The sequence below is a fragment of the Anser anser genome (genome assembly GCF_964211835.1).
Source record: "Anser anser genome assembly, chromosome: 19".
NCBI lineage: Eukaryota > Metazoa > Chordata > Aves > Anseriformes > Anatidae > Anser > Anser anser.
This window is the reverse complement of record NC_139740.1, coordinates 11,155,490-11,181,559: the sequence shown is the minus strand read 5'-3', so window position 1 is coordinate 11,181,559 and position 26,070 is coordinate 11,155,490. Positions and strand designations below refer to the sequence as shown.

General features: G+C 39.8%; 2 protein-coding genes and 1 long non-coding RNA gene across 8 annotated transcripts in view; 2 read left to right on the top strand and 1 right to left on the bottom strand.

The window, feature by feature from the left end:
* Positions 1-71: 71 nt before the first annotated feature.
* Positions 72-7,910, bottom strand: LOC310884121. 2 transcript variants are annotated; one of them, XR_014574050.1, is made up of 4 exons: positions 6,052-7,910; positions 4,794-4,977; positions 1,095-1,304; positions 72-910 (listed from the first exon to the last, which is right to left on the bottom strand). It is a non-coding gene; the product is annotated as an uncharacterized lncRNA (long non-coding RNA). The 2 variants fall into 2 exon arrangements; XR_014574049.1 differs by having other exon boundaries at positions 4,794-7,910.
* Positions 7,911-10,389: 2,479 nt separating this feature from the next.
* On the top strand, positions 10,390-22,815 carry UTP6 (UTP6 small subunit processome component). Of its 2 annotated transcripts, none has more exons than XM_083805392.1 (19): positions 10,390-11,084; positions 11,160-11,244; positions 12,130-12,171; positions 12,254-12,346; positions 12,980-13,027; positions 13,814-13,877; positions 14,425-14,543; positions 15,078-15,155; positions 15,609-15,690; positions 16,923-17,004; positions 17,600-17,781; positions 18,645-18,724; positions 19,267-19,350; positions 19,527-19,706; positions 20,452-20,532; positions 21,311-21,420; positions 21,503-21,569; positions 21,859-21,931; positions 22,510-22,815. In XM_083805392.1, the coding sequence occupies exons 1-19, from the start codon at positions 10,993-10,995 to the stop codon at positions 22,665-22,667; spliced, it is 1,800 nt and encodes a 599-aa protein (XP_083661518.1). In that variant the 5' UTR covers positions 10,390-10,992; the 3' UTR covers positions 22,668-22,815. The 2 variants fall into 2 exon arrangements, with proteins under 2 accessions (XP_083661518.1, XP_083661519.1); XM_083805393.1 differs by having other exon boundaries at positions 10,398-11,084; positions 19,267-19,344.
* Positions 22,816-23,854: 1,039 nt separating this feature from the next.
* The window catches only part of COPRS (coordinator of PRMT5 and differentiation stimulator), a 62,478-nt gene continuing 60,262 nt past the window's right edge, over positions 23,855-26,070 (top strand). Inside the window, exons 1-3 of one of the 4 annotated variants that reach the window (XM_083805448.1) lie at positions 23,855-24,224; positions 24,659-24,782; positions 25,285-25,539. In XM_083805448.1, coding sequence (XP_083661574.1) covers positions 24,087-24,224; positions 24,659-24,782; positions 25,285-25,539 — 517 coding nt within the window. In that variant the 5' untranslated portion in view covers positions 23,855-24,086. The remainder of the gene's footprint in view (positions 24,225-24,658; positions 24,783-25,284; positions 25,540-26,070) is intronic. The other 3 variants (XM_083805449.1, XM_083805450.1, XM_083805447.1) reach the window with 3 other exon arrangements.

Genomic DNA, 26,070 nt, shown 5'->3' with positions numbered 1-26,070 from the left:
TCCGAACCTTTCCGAACCCTTCCGAGCACCTCCGAGCCCTGAGGCGCCTCGGGGAGCGCCCCCCCCCCCCCTCCCTCTCCGCCAGCCGGTGCCGCACTCCCTGAGGCGAGCCGTCCGCGCCGCCGCCCCCCTGCAGCCGGGCGCTGAAGAAGCCCGCTCAGCCCCCGCTAAAATCGGCTCCGGTCCTGTGGTAAAACCGGGGGCACGGCGCCGGACGGGGGGCTCGCCGGTCCCTGAGGGGAAGGGGGCGGCGGGGGCCGCCCGAGGCGAAGCCCTCCTGACGGGGGGCGCTTCCCGCCTCTGCCCCGCGGTCCCCGTGCGCGAGGCTCTTCAGGAGTCACCGTGCGAGGGTCACGAACCAGCAGTGGTTCAAGTTCACCACACAGCCTGGGGTTTGGACACCCGATGCGTCCGTGCTGCTGGCCCTGTGCCAGCTGGGCGCATCTTTTTTGTTCTCAGGGTTAAGGAACTGGACATCGTAAATGTTTTATCATTATCATCAGGAAAATGTCACGTCAGCCTCAGCCACGCTGTAAATGTGCCTCACGTTATCAGCAGAGGGGGGACTCAGATCTGATTGTTGTTAGTCTAGTTATTGCTTGTTAAGAAAGTATATGCATGTGTCCTCACACACACATTTGGATAAATACACGTACATTTTTTACAGTTTCTTTATTTTCTGATACCCAAAATGTATATTTTTTCATAGCCTCTTTTTTTTGTCTGCTGTACCTTTCAGGTTTGTTTTGGGAAGACCTTCTCCAATTATTTTTTTATGGTTCTTCCTTCTTTCCTTCCACATTTACCAGACATTGATGCAGTCTTCTCTGTAATTTCTTTCTACATTATTTTTCATGCATTTTTGTAATTCCTCTTTGCCACCTTTTCACACGCATTATACTTTTTGTCCCTCCAAAAAAAAAAAGATTATAAAAGTGATTATTAAAGTGTTTGTAAAATATTGTTATACATTTTCTCCTGTTTACCATAATCATTTTTGCTTAGTATTCCAGTTTCTTGATCTCCTGTTTCCTACTTAGCTTCTCCACATTCACACTCATTCATTATTGCTGAATATATCTTTAATTACTTACTGGCAGCGGCAGTGTCGATGCACTGTACATTTCTGAGGACCTCACATTTACTTTCTTCTCTCTTAATGCCAGGGAAATTCCTGCTGATACTTTTGTTGCTTTGGGTATTGCTATTGCCAGTCTTCTGAAAGCATAGACTAGATAGCAACAGCACACCAAATGAAGAGCATCTTCAGATGATTGAAGGTTGATCTTGAGGTCAGTGATACCCTGTGCCAAGTGATAAAAGTAACAAATAATTGCACCATGTGTGAAAAAGGCTTCTAAATGTTGTATAGCTATAATTTTTTGTCTTTGGGAGTTACTACCTAAAATTTATTACTGCTTCCTCCCTACTGTTTATAAGCCTCTACTGCTTCTGGTGGCTCATCCTTCTAAATTTCAGAACCAGGAGGAGGAGCCAGAGGGCAACTTTCCAAACGGGAGAAGGAAAGATAATTAGGCAATTAATCTCTGGCACCGGAGTCAGATCTGCCTGTGAATAGAGGAACTAAGGATAAGACTCTAGCCTTCAGCGGAGTGGGATAGCGCAACAGAAATGTGAACGTATGAGCCCTGTGGAAGCAGAGTACTGATTGCCAAATAGTAAAGCTTTGATAGTTTGAGCCTGTTTTCCTTAGTTTGTAAAAAGGACTTCATTTTTTAAAACTTATTTGTTCAGATCTGCCCTGGGTTGTTCATCTAAACTTAGTGTAGAGTACTGTTGAGGTACGTTCTACTGAAGGAGCCTTAACAACTCTGAAATGTTGTATTTGGGGCTTTCTGGTGTGAGTGGCTAGAAAGAACACAGGACATAAAAGAACAGAAGTAACTTGATAATACTTAGTGCAGTTAGAAGCAAGAAAATAAATAGTCCTTTTCAAAAGGACAGTGGGACTCATCATGGTTTCTCCAGAAGAAGTGAGCTGTAGCATGAGACTGTTGTGTCCTTGACCTGCCTGGTAATATAAACCTGTACAGATTTTATAGATGAATTTATTAAAAAAAAAAAAAAAAAAAAAAGACTTGTTTATATAGACCGGATAACAGAAAGAAGTTGGCCATATTTATCAAACAACAGGATATCTTCAATGCTAGTAAAAATGTGTTTACTGATAAAGACAAGGAGTGAAATAGAGTGTACCTTACCAAATTGATATGTGCTCATAAAATCAAAAAAGTAAAAGGTGATGAAAAATAGTGTATTTATTTGCTACGAATATAGAAAATATCCTAGTATAATGCAGGAAAAAAAGACCAGTTTCAGAAGTCTAACATGATAAATGGAAGAAACAATCATTTGCAAACAAGGGTTGCTATTGGAACAAATTCCTGGTAGTGAAAGCAGAAATAGTTGGCAGAGTGTTTTTACGATATGTCAGATTTTATGGCTCAAGATGGCCAATCCATTCTTGTTTTCATGTACTGTTACTGGGATTTGCATTTGATATCCAAAAGATCACATTTGTTTCCTGCTGATTGAAAGCATATGCTACTTCTAAATCTTTTCCCAAGCCTTATTGCAATGTATGTACTCAGCATTCCTGTCAGCCTGAAAGGCTAAATTGCAGCAATTTTTACCTCTTCAGATATGTAGGAAAAAAAGCGCGTGCAAATTCTATACCACTTTATGACTTTTTTCTTCATTTAATAGTTGCACGCTTTTCTTGGTTGCCTGTAGTATCCCCCACCACTTAAACTTCCAGCTTCCAGTCTGCCAAATTACTCTTTCTCTGCACAGGAATGTTTAACATCTAAATCATTTTTTGAAGGGGAAGTTCAATACTGGTATACTTGGAGGTTGGTCTAAATGAAAGTTGTGTCAGTATAATTAAACTGTTTTCCCCACATCTTTAAACATGTGTCTGTCTAGAAATTGTTAGTAATTAAAAGAAATAACCGTACAATAACAGTGGCTATGTGAGCCCTGCAAAAGTATCACTAAAGCAAATATGCATGTACAAAGTTACTGCTACATAGCTAATGGTTTAGGTTGTCTTGGCTTCTAACAACTTAAATGTAGATTTGGAACACAAGAATAGTGCTTACTGGATGAATATAAACTTATGGTCAATCCCTAATGATTTGCTTACTGATTCAGGCCATCACGTAAGCTACTCTCAGTATTTATTAGGGAGTGATACGATATATTGGTAAGGAACTGAAATTTGCTGTGCAGGGTGTTGTTGAGATTAACAAATCCAAGGTGAGTGTTCTGGGTAGCTGTACTTCTTTATTTTGGCCTCAGGCTAGTCATGAGCATCCCACGTGAGAAGTGAAAATGCACAAATGATGTAGAACCAAGGCAGAACCAAATATTTCATGCATAGGAGGGAGGTGTAGGTCCTGCTGCTATATCAGCGTACTCCAAGTACGGGTCTGTTTCACTGGCGTCCCTTTCTTTCCCTTAAGTGAATAAATTTCACTAGATGCTGGGTTTTCATCTGTAGTAGTTATTAATTCATTCTTCAGCACTTGTTTTTTATTTTCAGCCTGATTCAACTTTGATCAGCAGTATCAGGCCATGAAAATTATTAGATAGCTAATCTTCACGATGTACTTGGGAAGCAAAAGTCAACTCCCACTTTGTGCTTTCCCAGTCTCTTGTAAACAGAGGCTGCATAATATTTCAGCTTGAGAAAGGGAGTTGCTGCAGCCTTGGTGTGAGAGTAGGTAGGTGGAGTACTAAGTATATTTAGGGTGGCGGGATCATGTTGCAGTTGGGGTGGTAGCTCTCAGTTTCAGTTTGCTTTCCTGCATGTTAATGTGTAGTGCTGCCTTGTTTTCATAAGCAGGAAACTAAGAGAAGAGCAAATGACCTTTACGGTAAGGGATCAACTGTACTGAAGCATGGCATAAGGAAGAAGTAAGATCTTACCCAGTAATCCAAGGATTCTGATGTATAGCTATGAAAGCGCTCTGCGTGAAAGGTTGACAGAGCAGCCACTTGTGGTTCTCATTCACATGTTTGGCTGGGGACTGCTTTTGTACAGAGCTGTTCAAATGTATGCCAGGAGCACAGTGCTCAGGCAACTTGGCCCTTGGGGAATCTTAATGCACCCAGAATGCACAGCTTGCAGTCAGCAGGTTGCTTACGTGTCTTGAGTTATTGAAGAGAGTGAAAAGTGAATGCACAGGTTTCACACCAATAGGGCACTTATCTTTGAATTGCATTGTGAACAACAAATGATAATTATTAGTCATTATTGCTAAGTAGAAATGTATGTTCAGGACTTCCTTTTTGTAGTTCTCTTAGTGATATTTTAATATAGTTTTCATGATGCTTCTACAGTGAAGTCTATTTCCTGATTCTCAGTTAATGATTTAGTTTTGCTTTGCTTGGTGGCTTGTTAGCAGCAATGTTTTTCTTTAGTGTTTAGATAGTGGACTAAAACTACCAGACTTGTTTCAAAAGCATTGTGAAAAGCATAAGTCCAGTTTATTGTGTTGCTCTAGAAAGGTAGGGAATCTCTTAAGATGTTTTAACTCTAATTATTTAACTTTAAGCCTAGTAATCTACTGACAATAAAAGTGTTCATTACTGAAAAATACATCTCATACAATGAACTAAAAAACTTTTTAAATGTAAATACAGTAAGTTCAGGATAACATCCACTTGGTTTTAAAGACAAAGACTAAAACAATTCAAATTCCATACAATATTGGATCAAAATCAAAAGTAAGAGTTCTACTGAAAGAAAATGAGGTAGCGTTGCTCACCTTTGTTAAAACCTGAATAAATTCCATTTATCACTGAAGACTCCATAGACAGGAAAAGAACTTGTGGGGTCTTTGTGCAGATAAAGGACTGTCACTGCACTGTTGAGTTCACACAGCACTCAGAGCAGACCTTAGCATATACATAGCTGGCCTGAGTCCATTATTTTGAATGTCTTCATCAAATCTGTAATTGTTCAAAAACGCTGCTTGAGGTGAACAGGATAAAAGTTCTGGTCTCTTTCATCCTCAGAGCAACTGTGTGTTTTTTTTGCCACGATTTAGCCAAGATGCCACATATTTAAATTTGAGCTTAAATTCAAAAACAAAAATGTAGTCTTTTAAGATTTTAATCTGGAGTTGCTTGCCTTTTTATGAAAAAATCTGTAGACCTCCTGGATATGAGGAGGACATACACACACACACACAAATAAGAAAAGAAAAAAAAAAAAAACTGAAATATTTTTAATATATGATCCCAAACAAAATAAACAGCAAAAACTCATGCCATATTTTGAAGTTCGAATGTTTAACACACAGAAAACAAACAAGAATCATGTTAGTTTATCCTGTTATTTCAGAGCATGGGTAGTACTTACTGTGAAACCGTCCTAAAACAGTGAACTTTCAGGAACTCTGCTCTCTTAAATGAGTCCCAGAAACTATGAAAAATACTGAAAAACTGAAGCAACGTTTTTGATGCAAACTTAATGATTAAACTCAGAAATGAAGAGGCTTTTTTTTTTTTTTTTTAAAGAGAATCTGCTAGGAAAAAGTGAGAATTAAATCAGTTACAGATGTAAATAGAAGTTTCTTGGGTCTGTTGACAGTGCAAGAACAAAAGCTTCAATCAGACAAAAAGAAAAATAAAGGAGGATCAATATATGTGGATCATATATAAGATACATATATGAATAGATAGTATATATTTATATATATGAGTAGACAGTAAAAATGAAACTTCATAGTTAACAGATAATTTAGTTTTAGCTTTAAGTAAGAGTTAAGTTCATTATTTTGCAACCAAGCTGAGTACAGGTTAATAAGATGAAAATTATGACTTTTATCATCAGCAATTATTTAAATGATAAGGTCATGGCAGAAACTGTTTCCCTAGTGTTTCCTAGTTAGCCCAGGTGTACAAAAGTCACATGCGTGAAAGCTTATATAAACATTTCATGCAAAAGGTAACATTATCTTTGCTCTTTTTTTTTTTTTTTTGTGCTAGAGGTTGCTTCAGATTGCATTTACAAGAATTTACCTTGTTTTCTGAAAGCTGCTCGAGGTCTGTGGTTCTGTAGTCTATAGTCTGAATGATCCATACTTCCAGAAATAGTTTTAATGGCTGTTGCCATGACCGTGGTCAAAGTACTTTTACCATGCTAAACAAAGCTCCACAGAAGGAGATGAGAAACACAGCAGGAGGCAAATTGTGACCAAGAATTATAAACCACCAATCCTAATCCCACTTTTGGGATGGAGAAATAAATCTTTATCTGACATAATTTATGCTCTTTGATATGTCAGTACAAGCATCAATTAAGCTGACATCTTTGCATTTAAAAGATACAAGGCTTTGCTCTAACGAAGTTCTATTTTTACCTGCCTTGTTCTTTATGATGTGGCTAGGTCACTCAAGGCCATGCTGCAGTGTTACCTCCTCTCTGAACATAAACAGGTTAGGGAGGTAATTTAAGATTAGCAAGACTCTGCTCTATAATGCTCTGGCAAGACTCCTAAGTGGAAATGTGTGTGTAAGAAGTAATATCAAAGCTTGTTAAGCAATACATTTCATGGTGTTGACAGTTTGGGAGTATGTAGGTGATGACTGATATAGTTTTAAATTGTTGAAATATGACTGGCATTCCACTTGATTATGACCTATCAACTAGAAGATGATGATTGACTAGTTGTAACTGCCCCGCCGCATTTAGACAGACTTTCAACTACTTACTAACCAGTCAAAGGACAAAATCAAATTAAATATCCACTACTGTACAAGCCCCTACAGACCCTGAATAAACAGATGGATCTTGTATTGAGTACCAGATGTGAATTGGCAAGGAAACAATTCAAGAGGCAGAGTTTCCCTTTACTGAAAATTCCCTCTGTATAGATGTTTGGATATTGGGACAACTGAAAAGAAACAGAATGCCTGAAAATGAGTAGGAGGAAATCTGATTCATAAAAATACAAGTGCAAAGTCAAGGCAGAGAAGGAAGTATAGGTCTTGCCTTTTTTAAGGACTCCGTGTAAGAGTCAATTGTCAGATAATAGTTCTGTTAAGGCATTAAATGAAAATGTTTATGTTTATTTTATCCGATCGTAGTTGAAGAAGAGATAAGTGAGTGAATGAAATTCTAGGAAGCATTCAAACGTAATGCTGCAGGGCAGCCAAAAAGCTGCAAGAATAAAGCTGTGCACTGATACAGACAAGCATTTGTCTATCACAGTGGAAACTAACATTTGTATAGGCACATGTACATGACAGGTACAAATATTCATGTAGGTAGAGAACAGCCCAGCTGACCAATTGCAGTCTTAAATAGAAGTTTTGGGAGGCTCAGAGCAGAACTGCAGTGACGAAACCACTATTTATCCAGATGATTGCCAATTTTGGCAGATGCAAACCAAAATATTATGTAAATTGTTTTAATAGCAAAACCAGGGAAGTTAATGTAGTCTGAAGTTTGGGATAGTCTATTTTTAACAGTAAATTCTAGGCTATTTTATTAACAGATGTGTTCATATGTTTTTAAATCAAGGCCCCACATACTCAGTAAATGCTTTGAGGGCTTATTGCTAAAAATATGTCTCTAAGGATGAACTGCTGGCTCAACTGGAAGTTTCCCAGTTATTTTCATGAGGTCAGGACATAACTGACATTGTTTAAAACTCATCTTCATATAGTATAAGTTAATGGTAACAATACTACAAATCCGGTAGCATCTTCTAAAAAATGTAATTGCTTATGCACTCATTTAGTAAAAGAGCAGAAATAGATATCTAAATTGATTTATCATTTAAATATTTGCCTTATGCACATTAACCTTCATGCATTTTAATGTAGGCAAGCTGTAAAGCAAAAACACTGTTTTTATTCCTAATTCACAGTATATCTGTTTCTTGCAGATTTTAATCTATAAATATTAGGCTGTGACAGCTTGCCAGAACTTCTCTTGCAAGGACTTTCTGATCAGAGTTTTTCAAAAGAGACTTCATAAAAGCAGAAGTAGGAGCAGACCGAGTGACCCTACAGGTGCAAGCTGCAGCAGTTGTCTCTCCAGTCTTCCCAATAGGATTTGTGAAACTTTCTGCATCTCAACATCTTTATTGGTAATGGATCCTTCCCTTAATTTGCAGTGATGCATTTGGAATGTCAGCTTCCAAAACAAGGCACATGGGAGGCATCTAAAGTAGATTTTTTGAAAGGAAAATGAACAAAGAGCATGTCAGGTTCCATTTTGATTTGCATGACAAATCCAGCATGCAGTGTTCGGGTGGGTTGGGCTGGGCTTGCCTGCCACTCACTGCATTTGTCACTTCGGTTTGAACACTTTTGACAGTCTGTAATGTTAATTGTTCTAAGGATTGTTTTGCTGGGGGAAGAAAAGGAAAGGGTTTTTTTTGTTTTGTTTTTTGTACTTTTTCCATTTACAGGAAAGAAGGGATATCTGAGGGAGCAGAAAATGTTAAAATGTTTTCAATCTGTTTTTGATCTGTTTTGCTTATAAATAATCCCATGAGGTCACCAGCAAGCTCAGTATTTTAAATGTTATTGTTACTCCGTGTGTGTGTGTTTTGAGAGGGAAATACTAGGCCCCTGAACTAGAAACCTGGGGAGCCTATTGTTTTGGTGCACACCATTCTTTCTTCCTTTAAGTCCCACAGTGATGGGTCCTGCAGAGTGGTTTGTACTATGCCTATATGCTTCTCTCAGATGATATTGTGGTGCTTTGACAAGTGCTAACAAGGGATTTAATGCCCCAAGAGGCATTGGTGGGCACACATTGTTAGTGGTGTGGGGACAGCATGTGAATAGCTCCCACCTATGTCAAAGACCTGTTGGTAGATATGTGCATATAACTGAATTTTCCTGGAGACACATTTAAAGGTGGCGGTTGCTGTTGCCCCATAGGGTACACACACTTCTATATCACCTGTCTTAAAACACACTGTTTGATTGTTTTTTGTTTCAAAGTTCCTAACTGACTGGTGTTGGTAGAACACTCGAAGTTGATCACAAAAATGTTTTCAGACTGATAGAATGAGCAAACATGAAGGTTCAGGAGAAGACTGGGTTGATCGTGTTTGTGTCTGTTCACAGTTACTACTGTTTTTCATCCAAAGGAGAGCCTAGTGCTTAAAGAACAAGGAAAGCAAGAAGATAGAAATCATATATCCCAGATGTTTCCAGGTAATGACAGACATCTACCTTTAAGCTTTGAACTCCTACACTGCATGGGATGTTCTTATTTACATGTAGTGATCTAAGCGCACCATGACAGATAAGCTTTAAATACAGAATGCTTTGATAAAGCAAAGTCATGCAATCAGAGGCAGAAATGCCAAAGTAAATGAAGATATACAATCAAGCACAGTACTTCTAATCACATTCTGGCTTAGTGATTCAGTATGCTAATATGACTTCACTTTTCATGCCTAGTCATCCTTAAACTGTTTTAGCAAAGTCTGTGGATTTACTGATGAGAGTCAGTTCAAGCTGGTGCATCTCAAAAAAGTCAAAACCAAGGTAATTAAAAAGTGTTACTGATGATCATGAATAGTATTCTTACACCACCACTTTGAGAATGGTTAGCTTGTTGTGCTGCTTTGCTGAATGCTGAACTTGATAGGATTTGCAGGTACTCACTGAAGTTTAGGTCCAGAGAACCTGAAGGCTTTGCCTGCCAGGTGGGGATGGCGTGCACTGGGAAGGATGTGTCAATTACCCCTCTGCCTAGCCTCACTGTGGGAAGTTCCTCCTTCCATTACAGAGATGGCTCCGCTGCTCGGAGGCAGCTGCTGGATTTTGCAAATTGTACTGTGATTTGTAAAGGTGAATTGATAGCACAATAATATGCAAAGTCACAGCTTGGGCCGTTCAGCGTTAAGACATGGGGATCTCCAGCGTAGACAGCCTGCATCTGGAACTGCAGTTGTCACTGCGAGGTAAGCAGTGCATGAAGCAGCTGCGATTCAGAGCCGCCTTGGCCACGAGGATCTGAACTCAGCAGCTTGTCAGGCTTGGTCTTGTGACTGGATGCTGCCTCTGCATTTCCTGGTAGCTTTCCTGTTTGATCACTTCGTGGAAAACAATGTCACTATTTCCTGTCAGAGTGAAAAGTTGCTAAACCTGTCCAAAAATTCATTTTTTTTCTCTTTTGAATTGGTGCCCAATATTAAACTAACACGAATCCAAGTCATAACAGGTGAAAAAAAGACCACTGTACGTGATAGTTCTTGAAAAGTGTTTTATATTTTTTACATAAGTCGATTTCTCTGTACTCAGTAACACTTTTTAAGAGATGTTCTCATACTATTGTAATAAAAAAATTTATTGTAAAAAAATCAAAAGATAACCTACGCCTTTTCTTGGTTATTGTATATAACAAGTGTTGTGGCAGAAATTCTTTTGTCCCAAGTCCACTGTCTCTTCCCCTTGTGTTCCCAAATCACAATACATTTTTTTCAGTCAAACATCTCCTGCCTTTTTCTCCATTTAGGGAGTAATCACTGCAATAGGGCAGAACACACCTTTAAAGATGTGTTTCCAACTTTATCAACTCAGTTATGGAAGTGACAACTCATGCTATGGCTGGTAGGTATTTAAAATAACTCTCATAAAGAATATTATCCACCTACATCTTTTTTGTTGTTTTCCTGGGACTTCTCTCATTTAAGAAACAACTTTACTGCCACCCGATTTAATTACTGCAAATCCTCTCAGAAGGAAGGCGCCCTGTGAGAGGCCCTTTGCCCTGGGAGGGAGCAAGCCCCCGGGCTGCGGATTCTCTGCCTCTCCGCGCCCCGACCCCCGGCTTGCCGGACCCCACCGCCAGCCTCGGGGGCAGGAGCGGGGCCGGTAGCGGGGCTAGGGCGGCCCCGGAAGGCGCGGGGCGGAGCGGGCGGAACTGGGGCTGTGCCGGGCCGTGCCGGGCCGGGCTCAGCGCACGCGTGGGGCTCCCGGGCTGTCGCCGCCATGGCGGAGCGCATCGAGCAGCGGCTGGAGGACCGCATCCCGGAGCTAGAGCAGCTGGAGCGGGTCGGCCTCTTCACGCCCAAGGAGATCAGGTGGGGCCGCGGCCCGACGAGCCGTGGGCAGCGCGGCGGCCGGGCTGCGGGGTGCTGATCGCCTCCTTCCCGCAGGGCTATCCTCAGGAAGGCCTCGGCTCTGGAATACAAGATCCAGCGGAGAGCTCTTCGGAAGGAGGATTTTGTCAATTATATTCAGGTGGGCTCTACTGGGTGGCACAGCGTGCTAGGTCGTGTAGGTCCAGCCCTGTAAGGGGCTAGGAAGTTTTGTAGTTATCTGCTGTTCCTTGAGGCCTCTTCTCCCTTGGCTGGCAGTGTTCACTCGTAAATGGTTTGTAAGGGCACAGGGTAATGGCCCTAAACTAAAAAGATGAAGTTTAGATTAGATATAAGAAAGAAATTATTTATTACAAGGGCGATAAAGCACTGGAACAGGCTGCCCAGAGAAGCTGTGGATGCCCCATCCCTGGAAGTCTGCTGGGTCAGGCTGGATGGGGCTTTGGGCAGCCTGGTCTAGCAGATGGCATCACTGCCCATGGCAGGGGGATTGGAACTAGGTGGTTTTTAAGGCAGGCCCTTTCCCGCCCAAACCATTCTATGATTCTGTGATGATTCTATTAGTGCGGACTCTTTAAAGGCACACCTGAGAATGAAGTATAGCCAGGAGTTGGCATCTGTTTGGGATGAGAGAGACTTCTTTTGTGTCATGACTCTTTTCCAGAGCCACTTTTCTCTCCAGGATGCAGAGATCACAGTTCCCTGATGTGCTGTGCAAATTGTCTATATGTGTAAAACATCTTCCATAGTGTCAGGAATTTGGATTGTGCATTACAATTCTAGGAATGAGTGGGCTGCCAACAGCTCAAGTCTGGAATATAATGTGTAATAAAAATGTTTAAATTTACTTTTAGGCAGCCTTAGAAAAATAGTGGTCTGACCACAAAATTGTTGCTTATGTTTTCCTGGATGCAATTTTTATTGTCTGTGTGACTAGCTGTAAAGTACTTCATCTGGATTTTTTTTTCCTTCACTATTACATATATTTTAATTTGCTTTTAAATACATTTTTTTCTCCCCACTCTAGTATGAAATTAACCTGCTGGAACTGATCAAGAAAAGAAGAGCAGTAAGTTTGTCAGTTATTTAGAATGCAAAATGCTACGCACCGAATTTTCTAGTGCAATAAAAATAACACTTTTTTCTTCTAGCGCATTGGATATTCATTCAAGAAGGAAGAAATTGAAAGCTCTATTGTGCATAGGGTCCATAGCCTCTTCAAACGTGCCACAGGAAAATGGAAAGTAAGTTTGTTTCTTTCATTTATAGTGACAGGTTGAAAAATACCTTTTTGGCATGTTTTGATGTAAAAAATGAATCTAAATATCACTGCCACCAAACATTTTCAGTAATACAGAGGAGTGTAATAGGAAGAACTAAGCAGAAGTTTGGTCTTACATTTAGCAGTGTCCTAGAAGTAGATCATTCACATCAAACATTTTTTGTACACAAACAATATTTTGTCTTTTCTCAGTTGTTAGTCGTCATCTGTCTTCAGCCATATATTGCTGTGCGAGTTTGGTGTATCTGCTTGAAAGGACTAGAAATGGAATGAAAAGAACTTTAACTTGCTTTGAGCAAAGACTGTCGTGATACCTCTTAGGGTAAAAAACCTAAGTGATGTATTGAAGGAATTATTACAGTGAGTTCTTTGTTGAGTTCAGCAAAGGGTGTATATTGAGATGGAAGGCTGGTTTTCTTCAGATGTTTTGCAGGAATTTTAAAATCTAGAAAAAAAAGTGAATTTGGGATTCAAAATTCGTTCTCTCTGCATGCCAAGTGGTTGTACCAAGTGCATGTTGTTTGCTTTTCAATGTGAAAAAGTGATTTTGTACTTATTTGTAAAGTTGATTCTCTCTCCCTTGCATTTCCACCAGGAAGATGTTCAGCTTTGGCTGTCACATGTTGCATTTTGCAAGCAGTGGGTGAGTTTTCAAAATGCTTATCTTATTGATTCAAGACACTGGGTTACTGGTCAGTCAGGCATCTGGAGCTTGTGTTACACGGCAGGGAACAATTTTTTTCTGCAACATACTGTAGCACTGAAATCATTTTAATGTTGTGATTGGAGCTGTGTGGGAATTTCAGTGATCTAAGTGCAAATTCTGACTCAGATGAATTAGTATGAATTTTGATGGTTTCTGATTGCATTGAATCTGGAGTATCATTTGGTTTAAGAGTGTCATAACCATGGCTATCCTTTCTCTGGAATGAATGAATCACCTGCCTATGAATTCTGTTTTTGTTCTAAACATTTCTTGTAGTCGATATGCTAAGAAGTTTAATTTTGGCAGTTCAATACTTTGTAAGCTTCTCTGTGCAAGTCTTCATGTCATTCTAGCATTCATTTTCCTTCCTGTACTGAAAAGTTGATCTTGTTATAGTAATGCAAGTGGCCAAGGAAAATGCAGTCTTTACCTTAAAAGTGGTCAGTGAGGCTATTGATTTGTGACTTAAGCAACACTTGTGTTAGTTGTCTAAGTCCAGAAGGTTTGAGTTAACTGTGCTAATGCTCTCTGGTAACATTTGAAAGCAGGTCAATATTAAACATGTAGAAAAACTTTATACCAAAGTTAAATAGTAGAGAAGTGTCTTTACTGGTACAATTGCATTGCAACTAGTAACCTTTCATACCAAAACTTTGGTGCTGGTGGTTCAGTTTGGTACTGGAGTGGATAAAACAAAACTACTTCCTTTTTTTTTTTTTTCAGAATGCAAAACATCAGCTTAGCAAGGTGTTTTCTACCATGTTGGCCATTCATTCCAATAAACCAGGTAAATCAAGCGTGAGTGCTATGCAAATGACTCTGTATAGGCTGTATAGCATTTGTTTCAAGTTTTCATAGATTTCAGTTCAAGCTATTGGGGTAAAAGTTCCTATTCTCTTTTCTTTGCCTTGTTGCTACGTCAGAGAAAAGGCCTCTGATAGAGGTTGTGCTGAACAATCAAAAGGTGATGTGAAGTGGGAGTCCATGTGCTTTGAATGACAGTTCCCCAGGTAGATTGGGGTTTTGGTAGGTGTTTCAGAGGCACTTGTTGAATACTTGTGGATACTTTTCAGGATTGAAGACATCACCATACATCACTGAATTTGTAGCTATGCTAGATTAAGCTTCCTGGATCTGCTTAGCTTTTAGTCATATTTAACTTGGTCTTAACATGAGAGATCATCAGTCCTATTCCATAGTTGAGCTCATGCCTCAGGGGTAGGTACATTGAACAAAAACAACTTGTACATCCTGGGTAATAGTTTCAAAATGGGTTCTCGTGACCAGCCACTTGCTTTGCATTAAAACGAATTCATTCATATCTTCTGTTGCAGCACTGTGGATTATGGCAGCAAAATGGGAAATGGAGACACGACTCTCGTCAGAAAGTGCTAGGCACTTGTTCCTTCGTGCTTTGCGCTTCCATCCAGAGTGTCCAAAACTTTATCAAGAGGTGAGTTTGTGATTTTCTTCTATGAGAAGTTATTTGATTAGTTGAAGCAAGTCAGTCTAGCAAATTTCTCGTATCAGGCTGGCGAAAACTTTTTCCACCAGTGGGGGGAATGTTGTCAAAAAGATTAAAAAATAGATTAAAAATACTTTGTATTGGTAACATGCATCATTTTTTTTGGTTTTGTTTCAGTAAATCTTGTATTTATGTTTGCAAATTGAGGATTTTGTATTCTCTGGATTAGATTTGGCATCCCTACTGTTTGGTAGGGAGCATGCTTTTCTTTGAGGGCAAGTTAAGGTTTAAAGAATGACTAGAAAATTGGAATTTCTGAATGTGTGAAATGTCTGAGTATATACAGCAGATGGCTATATGCACAAATCTTTAAAAAGCAAGGCTCTCAAACGTGGGATATTGGCAAGAACTGATTTATAGCTTCTCAGACAGAGCTTGTTTTTCTTCATGTTTGTGGACTTAATGTATTTTATGCTTTATCCACCCTGCCTCCATACCCCCCATCTTTTAACTTTCTTGCAGTATTTCAGAATGGAGCTGATGAATGCTGAAAAACAGAGGAAGGAAAAGAAAGAATTTGAACAAGCAAAGATGGACTTGGTAGGTCCCCTAAACTTGAGATACTGTCTGCTTATGTATCACACGTTGGAAAGTGTAGTTTTATGGGATCTATATTAACAGTTTGTTTGAGGACAGCTTAGGGAATGTTTTTGTTCATGCCCTGTGTCTATGTTAAACTTTTTGAGTGTTGGCTGATGCTCAGCTCAAATACTTTATGCTATGTTTTTTCTTTACATTTGTAAAGTCTTTTGTTACATCCCCCAGTTTGAAAGTTAGTAGTCATTTCTGGAAAGGAATATTTAAAGTGATTTTTTATTTTAAAGTAAATTTTTCTCTCTTATTTCATTATGGTTGGTTTGGGCAAACTAAGATGGATTTAGGTGAAGATGAAAAATTAATATAGAAAAAAATATCAGAAAAAGATGTTGGCAAAAATGGTAGCTGAGGAAGGAAAACAGTTTTTTTTCAACAATGTTATGCTTGATATTGCAGGGGGAATTCAATTATTCTGAAGAGATTCTTAATGGGGAGCTGGCTCGCATAATCTACAGGGATGCTGCTCAGAAAATTAAAGGTGATTTAACATTTCTTGTACTTAGGAAAATGTCAGTCCTCCAGTTGATAATACAAATAGGTTTAGTTCCAGTGTACACACAAATATAAATTGTCAGATATAACATCTTTTTCAGGATGCCTAGATAATGCCAAATTATAAATGAATAGAAGTAATTTGTTCTGATTTTACAACTGTTCTGCACACTGACACCCCTTCCATTACAACAGCTTTTGGACTGAAGTGGCATAGGTTCTGGGCTTACAGTCTCAAAACTTGTTTGTCTGTTTAAAAGTGTGAAGGGAAGATAGTTTAGAATTATTTACAAAGTTTAGGTTTTTTGGTTTGTTTGTTTTTGTACTGAACACTAGATGACAACTAACCAGCTAGCACTAGTGACAAGGAAGAAAGAATTCAAACTAATAATAAAACAGGTTTGGTGATTTTAAATTAACCAGACTTAGTAAAATTGACCCATTTTGTTAAGAGAATTGGCTGAAATAGCTGCAAAGTAGTAGCAGGTATCTTTGAGAAACCAGGACAGATGAAGATGTTTTAGAAGGCAACAGGCATAATACAATAATGATATTGAAAGTAAAGGGGAAAAAGAGGATATTAGAGGAAACTACAGGAAGAGTTGGCTTAATTTAAATTCCTGGAGAAATAGTGGAATAAATAGGTATACAAATGATTTGTGAACACCTAAAAATAAGGTGGTGAGTAATGATTGATAGGGATTTGCTGTGAAGTCATAGGTCAAGTTATGTTACCTGGCATTCTCAGAGATAAGTTAGCAAGATACAAGGTGGATGGATACAGTTCATTGACATATATTGTGTGCACTTTTGGAGAGGCTTGTCCCATGCGTGCAGCCATTCTGTGTTTTCTTGGATGAATTGAATGAAGGAGTAGAGGAGTTGCTGACATGCAAGTGGAACCAAGCTGGAAGGACCTGTTGGCGTGTCAGAGGACAGGACTAGTTTATCACCTTGGAGTCTGGAGTGTTCTGTGTGTCATGACCTTTTTTTGTCACTGGCTAATGTGAAATCATGAAGAATCCAGTCAGGCAATTAGCATAGTAACATATGGCTTACCATATGGCTTGAATATTGAGACTTGCAGAAAAGAGTATCTATCTGAAGGCTGAAAGGGTATCTGTGCCTTGAAAAAAGCTTACAAGGATACAAAAATACAAAGTATGTAATGGGATGTAATATTCTACTTGGTACCATTTTTCCCCTCTTGATTTGTAGGTGTTGAGTTCCGTCTGGCTGTGCTTTCTATTGCAAAGCTCTTTGATTTTACCCAAGATTTGCAAAAAGAAATTCTTGAAAGGTGAGTTTTTTTTGTTGTTGTTGTTGTTTTTAATATGCATGCTCTTATTACTTCCCTAATTTATAGCGGGTTGATAGGTTAATGACTAAAGGCTGTTCCTCTCGGGAAATAAAAATCTAAGGCGTAAGGTGTATGTGAAATATTTTTAAGAAAAGCAAAGTGTCTGAGGCATGCATACTTTTTACAAAAAGATGTTTGTATCTGACTTCAGGATAGGATTTGAAAACCTGCTAAGAAAAATGCAGATGAAATACAGTTGTCACTGAATTATTCCAGCAGTTGTTTCCCTAACTTAAGTGTAGGAACCTTGGAATTTCTGGTTTACTTTGTGGTTCTATATCTTTGGCTTCCCCAATTGTTCTTCTCTCAAAAGAAAGGTGTCTCTGGAAATGTGCCAGTCTAGTTCATGCTATTATTGGAGAATATCTATATTAAAACAAACATTTTTTCTTGTTGAAAGGTAAATTTTTTTCTAACATTTGATTGTTTAGAAATTGAGTGCATTTCTATACCTGATACCAACACAACAACCCTTTTAAACGTACTTGTACAAGAATGTTGGTAGTACAAGGGTATTATAAACACGGTTTGTTAGTTTGCAGACTGAATATGCCGATGATCCTCTTACGTGGGACTACATGGCCCGTCGAGAGCTGGATCTGGGGTCCCTGAAGTCCACAGAACCCACTACAAAACAGATGAAAGTATCCGAAATGACACAGAGGGAGGAACGGTGCTGTGCAGTCTTTGAAGAGGCTGTGACAGCTGTCCCCACAGGTGAAATATTCTGCCTGCATCTTAACATCTGTTTTTCCTGGCATTTTAGCATACTGTATACTGTGAAAGCTTTGAAGTAGTTGTTGGCAGGCTCTACCATATCTTGGAGGATGCAGGCAGCTTTTAGGTGCAGTTCAAGATCCATTTTGGGGATCTATTTTGTGTGTTATTCAGGTTATCTATGGTCTTGAAAGAATTGCTTAACAAAGTGTTTTTTGTTGCTTATTTGTAATATTAATGTGACTTAACTGATGAGGAGAACAGAAGCTCACATCTAGACAGATGAACAAAGGTTTGGGAATTGTAAATAAAGTTTCCTGAATAAAGGAAACCTGTAGATGGACTGAAGTTCATTGTTGGTTAGCTGTGAGTAAGTAATGCTTTTGAGTTGCAAGTGGAGTAGATATCCAACTTCATCATCTGTCATCATCCTTATTCTCAAAAAAGTCTATCAGGATACTGGAGTGGAGTAGACACAAACTTGCTGCTAATTTAGCCTTTGGGGTCAGGCAGACAAAGGATTTTCTCAACTGCCTGTGAGTGTTGTCACTCCTGCAGGCCCACTGAAAACTGCAAGCAAAGGGTGCACTGAACATTAATTGTGACAGCATGTGCGAAAGCCTCAGCTGAACTAAGGGCTTGATGATGTTTAGAAAGAATTACTGACTGCAGCTTATACTGGGAAGTCATTTTTAAATGTTAATGTTATAAATGCAGGGCTTCTTGTACAGTGTAAAATTAAAAAAAAAAGTTGGCATTAGCACTTAGTGCTTGGATTCTCTCTATTCTTTACCTTAAAGACAAATATTTGTGTTTACTGTTGTGATTCAATGAAGCATGATACTATGCCTTTTATTCTACAGAGGACATGTGGAAATGCTACATCACTTTTTGCTTAGAGAGGTGTAACAGGAAAACCAACAGTGAAGAATTAAAGCAAAAGGTAAAAAGGTCATTAGGAAACCATAGCAACAAAACAACACTATTTTTACTGACCTCTAATCTTTCGGCAAGGAGTAAGTGTATTTGAATGTTTATCAGAAATAGTGACAAGTGGCTCTCATTAAAAATAATTTAGTCTTCATCTGACGGAGTAGATTTTACTGTTGGGCTTACATTTGGCCTGCCTGAACATGAATATATCAGGTGTAAACCAGGCTTGTCAGTCAAGTACTGTAAACTCCTCGGATGGGAGTTGCTAGGAGTGCAAACTTGTAATCATCCTTTGTGGCTCGGTTCCCTTTTAATACAGTAAAAGAACATTGCTCCGTTGTTCTTTTGCTCCTTAAAGAGGAGGTGTAATTCAAATGCTCAAATTCCGCCTTTATCTTGTAATGTATATGGCCACATAAAGCATTAGATGTATAACTTTTATTGAATTTTAGTGATGTTTTGATACACAAATCCACTGGGCTTCTGGTAATGCTGGGATCTTGTATATAAGGAATAATGCTTATTTTCTTTACCTTTTGTTCTCTATTCTAGAGACTGGAGAGGACACTAAGTGTGTTCAGCAAAGCGCATGAGTCCAGTTTGCTGCCAGAATCTCTCTATAAGCAGTGGGTAAGAGTAGATACAGAAGAATAGACTGGGAGACTGTCCTGCATTGATGCATGCCTAAAACTGCCATTTTGTGTAGCTAGCAAAGTAGGCAATATTGTGTGCAAGGCCTTGCTTTTAACAAAAGACTACTAGTCTCCTGTGATTAGCTGCATCTGCTGGTTTTTTTTATTTTTTATTTTTAGCTTCAACTATTACTGGAGTCCAACCTTTCTGAGAAGGCTACAGAGGTGGCAGAAGCTGCAACTAAGCGCTTCAGCCTGTCAGCAGAAATGTGGCAGATGAGGCTGCAGGTGTTGATCCAACTGAAGAATGACAATGTGACCCAGTGTTTTGAAGAAGCCTTTAAGCACTTGAAATCTAAGGTCTGTGCTGTTTTTATGGACTTGCATGCATTAAGTCTTGAGCAGGAAACCTCTGCCACTTGAAGCATTTTTTTTTCCTTCACAAGGCACACACAGCCCCTAACAGCTTTTAAAGTCAAAAATAAGAGCTTAACATTTCACATGCACATTGCATTCGGGAACATCAAGAAATTGCAGGTTAACTTCAAATTCAAAGTTGTACAGTTTGAATGCTCAGAGGTGATGTTTTGCATGCTCTTTTAGGAGTCATCTGGTATTTGTGTCTTGAAAAGTGTTTCCTTTCATCACTGTCCTGATGCATTGTTTGCCACGTGGAGAGATGAGAGGAAGCAAGCAGGCGATTTGTTCCTTTTCATCTCTATTCTCAGAAGTTACCTTTATATTCCAGTGCTTTGTGATGCACAAGAATTCGTCTCCCATCCCCAGCAACATGTCTAGCAGCTGTCCATCTAAGCAGTATTTGTCCTGTAAGTTAGGGAGGAGACAAGAAGTGATTTCAGTGTGCAGTCCAAAGTTGCCTTGCTAAAAGCTTTGTCTAAAGGGCAGTTCTCAGAATCACAAAATTGTAGGGGTTGGAAGGGACTTCAAGAGATCATCAGGTCCAACCCTCCTGCCAAAGCAGGTTCCCTAGAGAGTTCTTACAGCAACTGTGATGTAGAACCTAGTAGATGTGTTGCTGTCTGTTTCTGTAAATCAATCTGAGTTACTGTATTCTAATCATTTGATTTCTCTGCTTACCTTGTAGGGCACTTTGCCGTTATGGGCCCTCTGGGTGGAATGGAGTGAAGGCACAAATAGCAAGCAAGACACAGAAGCTCTCTACCAGGTACTAAGCTAATAGAAATCTTTTTATGACAATGTGTAAGTAAACAGGAACTGTGTGTGGATGGAGCATTTAACAAATGCTTTATACTGTAGTTCCTTCATGGATTTGTTGGTATCAAAGCATTTCCAGTAAAACTGTTACGAAGAGTCAGTTGGATATGAGCTCATAAGCACAAATGTCATCCCCATGCTTCAAAGACATCTAGATGTTTGTAAGCACAACTATTGATGAGCTCTTACTTCATGGTCTGGAATTTTTGCAGTATTTTCAGATATCTGTCTGAACACAAAAAAGAGCATTTTCCAATCTGTGTGAAAATGTCAGCCTTGTTGCAGAAAACTCAAGAACAAAACTGGGACTTGAATCCCACTGTAAATTTTCTAAATTGCTGAGGGCAAAACATTTGTTATTTGTCTGGCATATTTTTTTTTTCTTTACAACATATAACACTTATTTCCAGTGAAAGCTGAGATTTGATTGTTTGCAGAGCATTGTAGAACCCTCTGCATGAAGCGTGATAGGGGAATGTCAAATGCCAGCTGCATGGATTATGGAAAGAGAAATGTATTTTAGATTACAACTAGTATTCTAGTTTGAAAAATATTGGTTGTTTTACATAATACCGGTTTTCAGACATCATTCAGGGTGCTTTTGTCAGTACTTCGTCTCATGAGATCTGCTGTATGTCAGATATGTAATTAGAGAGAAGGTACTGTTTGGTTTCTTCTTCCTTGTTGCCTTTTAATTGTAGTTGGTTCTCTTACTCTTTAACTTGCAGAGATCCTTGCATGCCACAGCTCCTGCTGAATCTGTGACTATGAAAGAAAAATATCTCGACTGGGCTTATAGGAATGGTGGTTATAAGAAAGTAAAAAGAGTCTTTACCAGGTGACAAAAACTTTGAATCTGATTATTCTAGGGCAAATTGTAAAAGGCATAAAGTTTGAAGTTATTTCTGTTTTTACTTTAGCCTACATGAAAATCGTCCACTTTCACTTGACTTCTTCAGGAAGATGATTCAAATCGAAAAGGAGCAAGTAAGTTTCTGAAGATCCAACTAGTGCCTTGTATTTGTAAAATACACTTCTAACTTTGATATGAAATTACGGGTTTATGAATAGTGTCATTAGTTTGTAATTGGTTCATATTTGTCTTCCAAAGTTGATTCATAGCATATAATGTAAAACCAAGTTCCATGGTAACTAATCTTTGGCAATGTGTGGGTATGTATAATTACCATGACTCTTTTACTTTGTAAGAATCTAATCAAGCTGCAGATTCACTTCTGTACAAAATAAACGGTCTTTTAATACCTTCCTTTGTTAGGAATCCTGCAAAATGCTTCATCTGAGAGAATACTATGAACGTGCCTTGAGAGAGTTTGGTTCAACGGATTCTGGTAAGGGATTTTTGTCTTTTCAATTCAATGCTGCCTCCTTTATTTCTGTCTGAACAAAAGTAGTTGTTTGTTCTGTCCTTGTGATTACTGTCATGCAGAGTGGAGCTTAGTTCTTCTGTGCCATTAAGTGTGTGACACACTGCAGCGACACTACACTTGCAGCCCAGGGCCTTTGTTTATGGTAGTCTAGCTTCAGCAGAACTACTAGCAAATAATAGTTTTGAACATTGGCCCGGAATAAGAGATGCACATCACCTTTAATTTACATTTGTGAAAAGTATGGAGCCATGTTTTTATAATAAAGATTTTTGCAGTATGCCTTTTAAGAAAGTAAATAGGTACATTTTCCTGATGCTGTGGGAAGCTGCTGCTAAAGGGTTGTGTTATTTCTGTTCCACCTGGGAGCAGAACCCAGACTTTTGGACTGTAAGGGACTGAGAGGGGGGAGAGGTTTGACAAACCTCGTTGCATTAAGATCAAGAACACTTATAAAAAGAGTGTTTCTTGGTTCGGTTTAGTATGTTTGTTAAATAATATCAAATCAAAATCTAACCAGAACTTTTTTTTTTCTTTTTAAGATCTCTGGCTGGATTATATCAAAGAGGAACTAAGTCATCCCCAAGGCAAACCAGAAAACTGTGGGAGTATTCACTGGCGAGCTGTGAAGATGTTGCAGGGAGATCTGGTGGAAGACTTCATTTCCAAATACACTTTATTGCAAACTGGACATTTATGAAAAACTAAAAATAGTTACAATGTGACATTGTGGATTCTTTTTAAACTTTTATACAAAGGTAAATATGTTTCTGGGTCATATTAAAGTGTACTTTTTTTTTTTTTTTTTTACTTTCTTGCATGTGTGAAAAAAATCATCTGCCCCATTGCAGCTGTTACTAGTGTTTCTTCTCAGTGACACGTTGAAGTGCACATTTGGAGAAAGTAGAGGAGTCTGTGAGCACGTTCTTTGAGAATTCTAAGAGATTTCTTCCTGCCTAATCATTGAGATGGAATAATCTTAATGCATCAGCTTTTACACTCTGGAAAGCTAATATTACAACACATAAATGCCACAAAAAACCCACCACAACAACAACAAAAAAACACCCTGCATCTGTGAGTGGTCCTCCTATCTAAGTTGAGTAATGGAACACTGGAGAATCAATCTGTAAAATGATGGTATTTATTTATTTATTGTTTCTTAACCTTGAAGTCATCTGTAACCTTCTTTTCAAACACCAAACAACTTCTGCCACCACCTTGAATTAGAGTTTGCATCCTATGTCATAATTCTGAGAGTGACTATGAAATGTGGAGGTGAGCTGAGAATCTGTTAAAAATGTTCCTGATGTGACAGTAGTAAGTTCTGATCTACACTTCAACCTTCTGTCCTCAAACCCTGAGAAAGTGGCTAACAGTTTTTGAGACGCTGCTGTCCATGGCTGTTTGCAGAACTACATTTTCTGGTATCACACTTGTTAAATCAACAGAAATGCTATCATCAGGCCATTAGCTCATCCTGTAGAGGATTTCTAGGGAAAGTACAGGAACGCGCAGCACTAGTTCCTTTTCTAGTAGCAGAGAAAGGAGTTATGTATCATGTATTCAAAAAACTATGGCCAGCAGTGGTCTCTGCGTGTAAATAAGGCATATAATGGTGTGAGGCAGGTGGGCGCTCAGCCGTGAGGAGGGAGAAGCGGCCGTGCCCCGCCGCTCGGTGGTGCTCTTGGCTGTCCCGGCGCCGCCTCACCGCCAGATTTCGCTCCCCTTCCCGCGGCAGCCGCCGGTTCGACCAGCGGGGCCCGAGGCACGGCCGTCCTTCCCGGGGCACCGCGCCCCTCCCGGCGCGCTGAGGGGACGGGCAGGGCGGGAAGGCGGCAGGGCGGCGCCGCCGTCTCCTCAGGGCCGCGGCTGCGCGTCCGGCCGCCGCCTCAGCGGCTGCGGGGGGGGCTCCGGCGGGGCGGGCGGGTCGGTTCGCTTCTCCCGGAGGCGAAGGGGGCCGCTACTGTGGTGCTGCCCAAAGGGCGCGGCGCTCGGCCCCTCACAGGCCGCTCCCGGCAGCCGGCGCGGCGCCGGGTGTGTGTGAGCAGCTGGGAGCCCAGCCTGCCGCACCACAGCACCGTGTGGGGGCTGCTCGCCGAGGAGTTCGTCTCTTGTAATGCCCCAGGTGAGGGTAGCTCACCTTGCTTTCGTCGTCGGGGGCCCTCAGATCACGTCCTCCATCTTTCAGGAGTTCCTCAGGGCTGCTGGAAGGTCTGGTCCTCAGCTTTGTCCTCAGCACGGCGGCTCCCACAAGGTGGTTGGACTGTAGTTGGTGGTCTTTGTGCTTATACTTCTGTTTGTCTTCTTCACCTTTGTTAGCAGCTTTCACTATCTGCTGCTGTTCCCCAACTGGTATGTTTTATGTCAGTTTTGGGCCTTGTTCCCCAAATTCAGAGTGGCAGCAGGATTACTGCTGTGACTGAGGAGACTAGCTGGTCTGTGGTGGCTGCTGCCAGGTGTGACTGATGGCAGCAGCAGAAAGATCCAGCCCTGGCAGATCTGCTTTCTGAAATCAAAGCCTGTCTGGTTTAAAACTTCTGATTCATCAAGGGAACAAACAGGTCGTCTCCAAGGACTCCAGAGCACTCAAATACAGTAGCCTTGCAAATACAGTAGCCTCGAGCGTAGCGTGAGCCTCGCTGGACGAATCAATGAGAGGCAACCGAATTCTTTAAAACTTTTTTGTAGGTGATGGCTGCCTCCCTTGAATGCACAAACTTTGAGGAGGAGCAACTTCCTGACAAGAGGGAAACTATGAACTGGAAGCCCAGAAAAGTTAAGCCTATAATACTGGGGCAAACCAAAGCAGATGGTGAGTAACGGAACTCTGCTTGAGGAAAGATACTTAAAACCTTTTTGTGATACATGGGAAATGCCTGTTGAGTTACTTTGCTAAACTATTTTCATGTAGATATTTGTCTGTGCCTATGAATGAGTGTGTTTAATCAATAGTACAAAAAAAATTATTTTTTTTGTAAGCCAAAGCGGTAGCATTTCAACATAATTTTAAAAAATAAATACCTAGATATGAATGTGGTGAAGAAGGTCTGCTGGCTCCTCTGCCCTGGTTTAAAGAATAATGTTTCAACAAGAGTTTATGGAAAATCTTTACTTCAGCTAGTGTTGTGATGTACGCCTGTTTCTGACATTTCCGAGCATCTGAAACCTAAAGAAGCACTTGAAATAGCATCTATTGTAATTACGCCATTAGTTAAAAAGCACGTTCACACACCTGGCCAAATTATTCCATCTTAAGCATTTAATTGTTCCCATTTAATTCCTAAATATCTCTGTTGGCTTTCTTTTGTTTTTAGAATGTTTGCGGAAGAATATTCCACGTATTCTTGACAGTGACTCTGAAGAAAGTGAATTCTCTGATATCTCTCCCTATGAAGATGATGTCAGTCGATCTCCTGTTGGCTATTATGTACAGCCTGACCTAGAAGACCTCGATGGTGAAATCTCGAATATGCTTGAGAATGTTACTTCTCCTGAGCAGCAAACTGCTTTGGTGTATGAGGTGGAGGACTGGGATAAAGAATTGGAGGACTCTGAAAGTAATCCTTATGGTGAGTACAAATTTACTTGTGCTTCATTTGAGTATGTGGAAGTAGGTGCTGTGTAGGAAAATGTATTAAAATAACTCCATGTTCTTTTTTTTTTTTTTGAATCATTTTATGTTTACATTTACCTCATGGATTTGTAACATATAATTCTGTTGCCAAATATAGGAGTTATAGGAAATGTTGTCAAGTTCACATGTAAATCTTGCTTGAGCAATTGAATTCTTAAGGAGTGAAACGGTAAGAATTGTGTATGTGTATCGAGTTTCTCTGGAGAAGTTAGCACTCTATTGTAATGCATCTTTGTTATCCTGAATCAGAAGAGAGAAGTTCAGGAACTCTCCTTCCCTCCTAGCATCCAGCCATAATGTCCGTCGAGAGTGTGGGCTTTTTGGGCGTGGAGCAGTGCAAGCACTCAATCTCTGTTCTGAATATGGTTTGTTGTTGCTTTTGCTGTAGGTGTTTTCTATGTTGTATGGTGGGTTTTTTGTTTGCTTCTTTGGTATTTTTTTGATTTGAGGGTGTTGGTTTTTTTTT

Excerpts from the sequence above, each read along its gene's own strand:
- UTP6 (XM_083805392.1), top strand. The coding sequence starts at position 10,993 with ATGGCGGAGCGCATCGAGCAGCGGCTGGAGGACCGCATCCCGGAGCTA. Across the intron at positions 12,347-12,979 it reads GTGCCACAGGAAAATGGAAA|GAAGATGTTCAGCTTTGGCT; the intron begins GTAAGTTTGTTT and ends CATTTCCACCAG. Across the intron at positions 17,782-18,644 it reads TGTGACAGCTGTCCCCACAG|AGGACATGTGGAAATGCTAC; the intron begins GTGAAATATTCT and ends TTTATTCTACAG.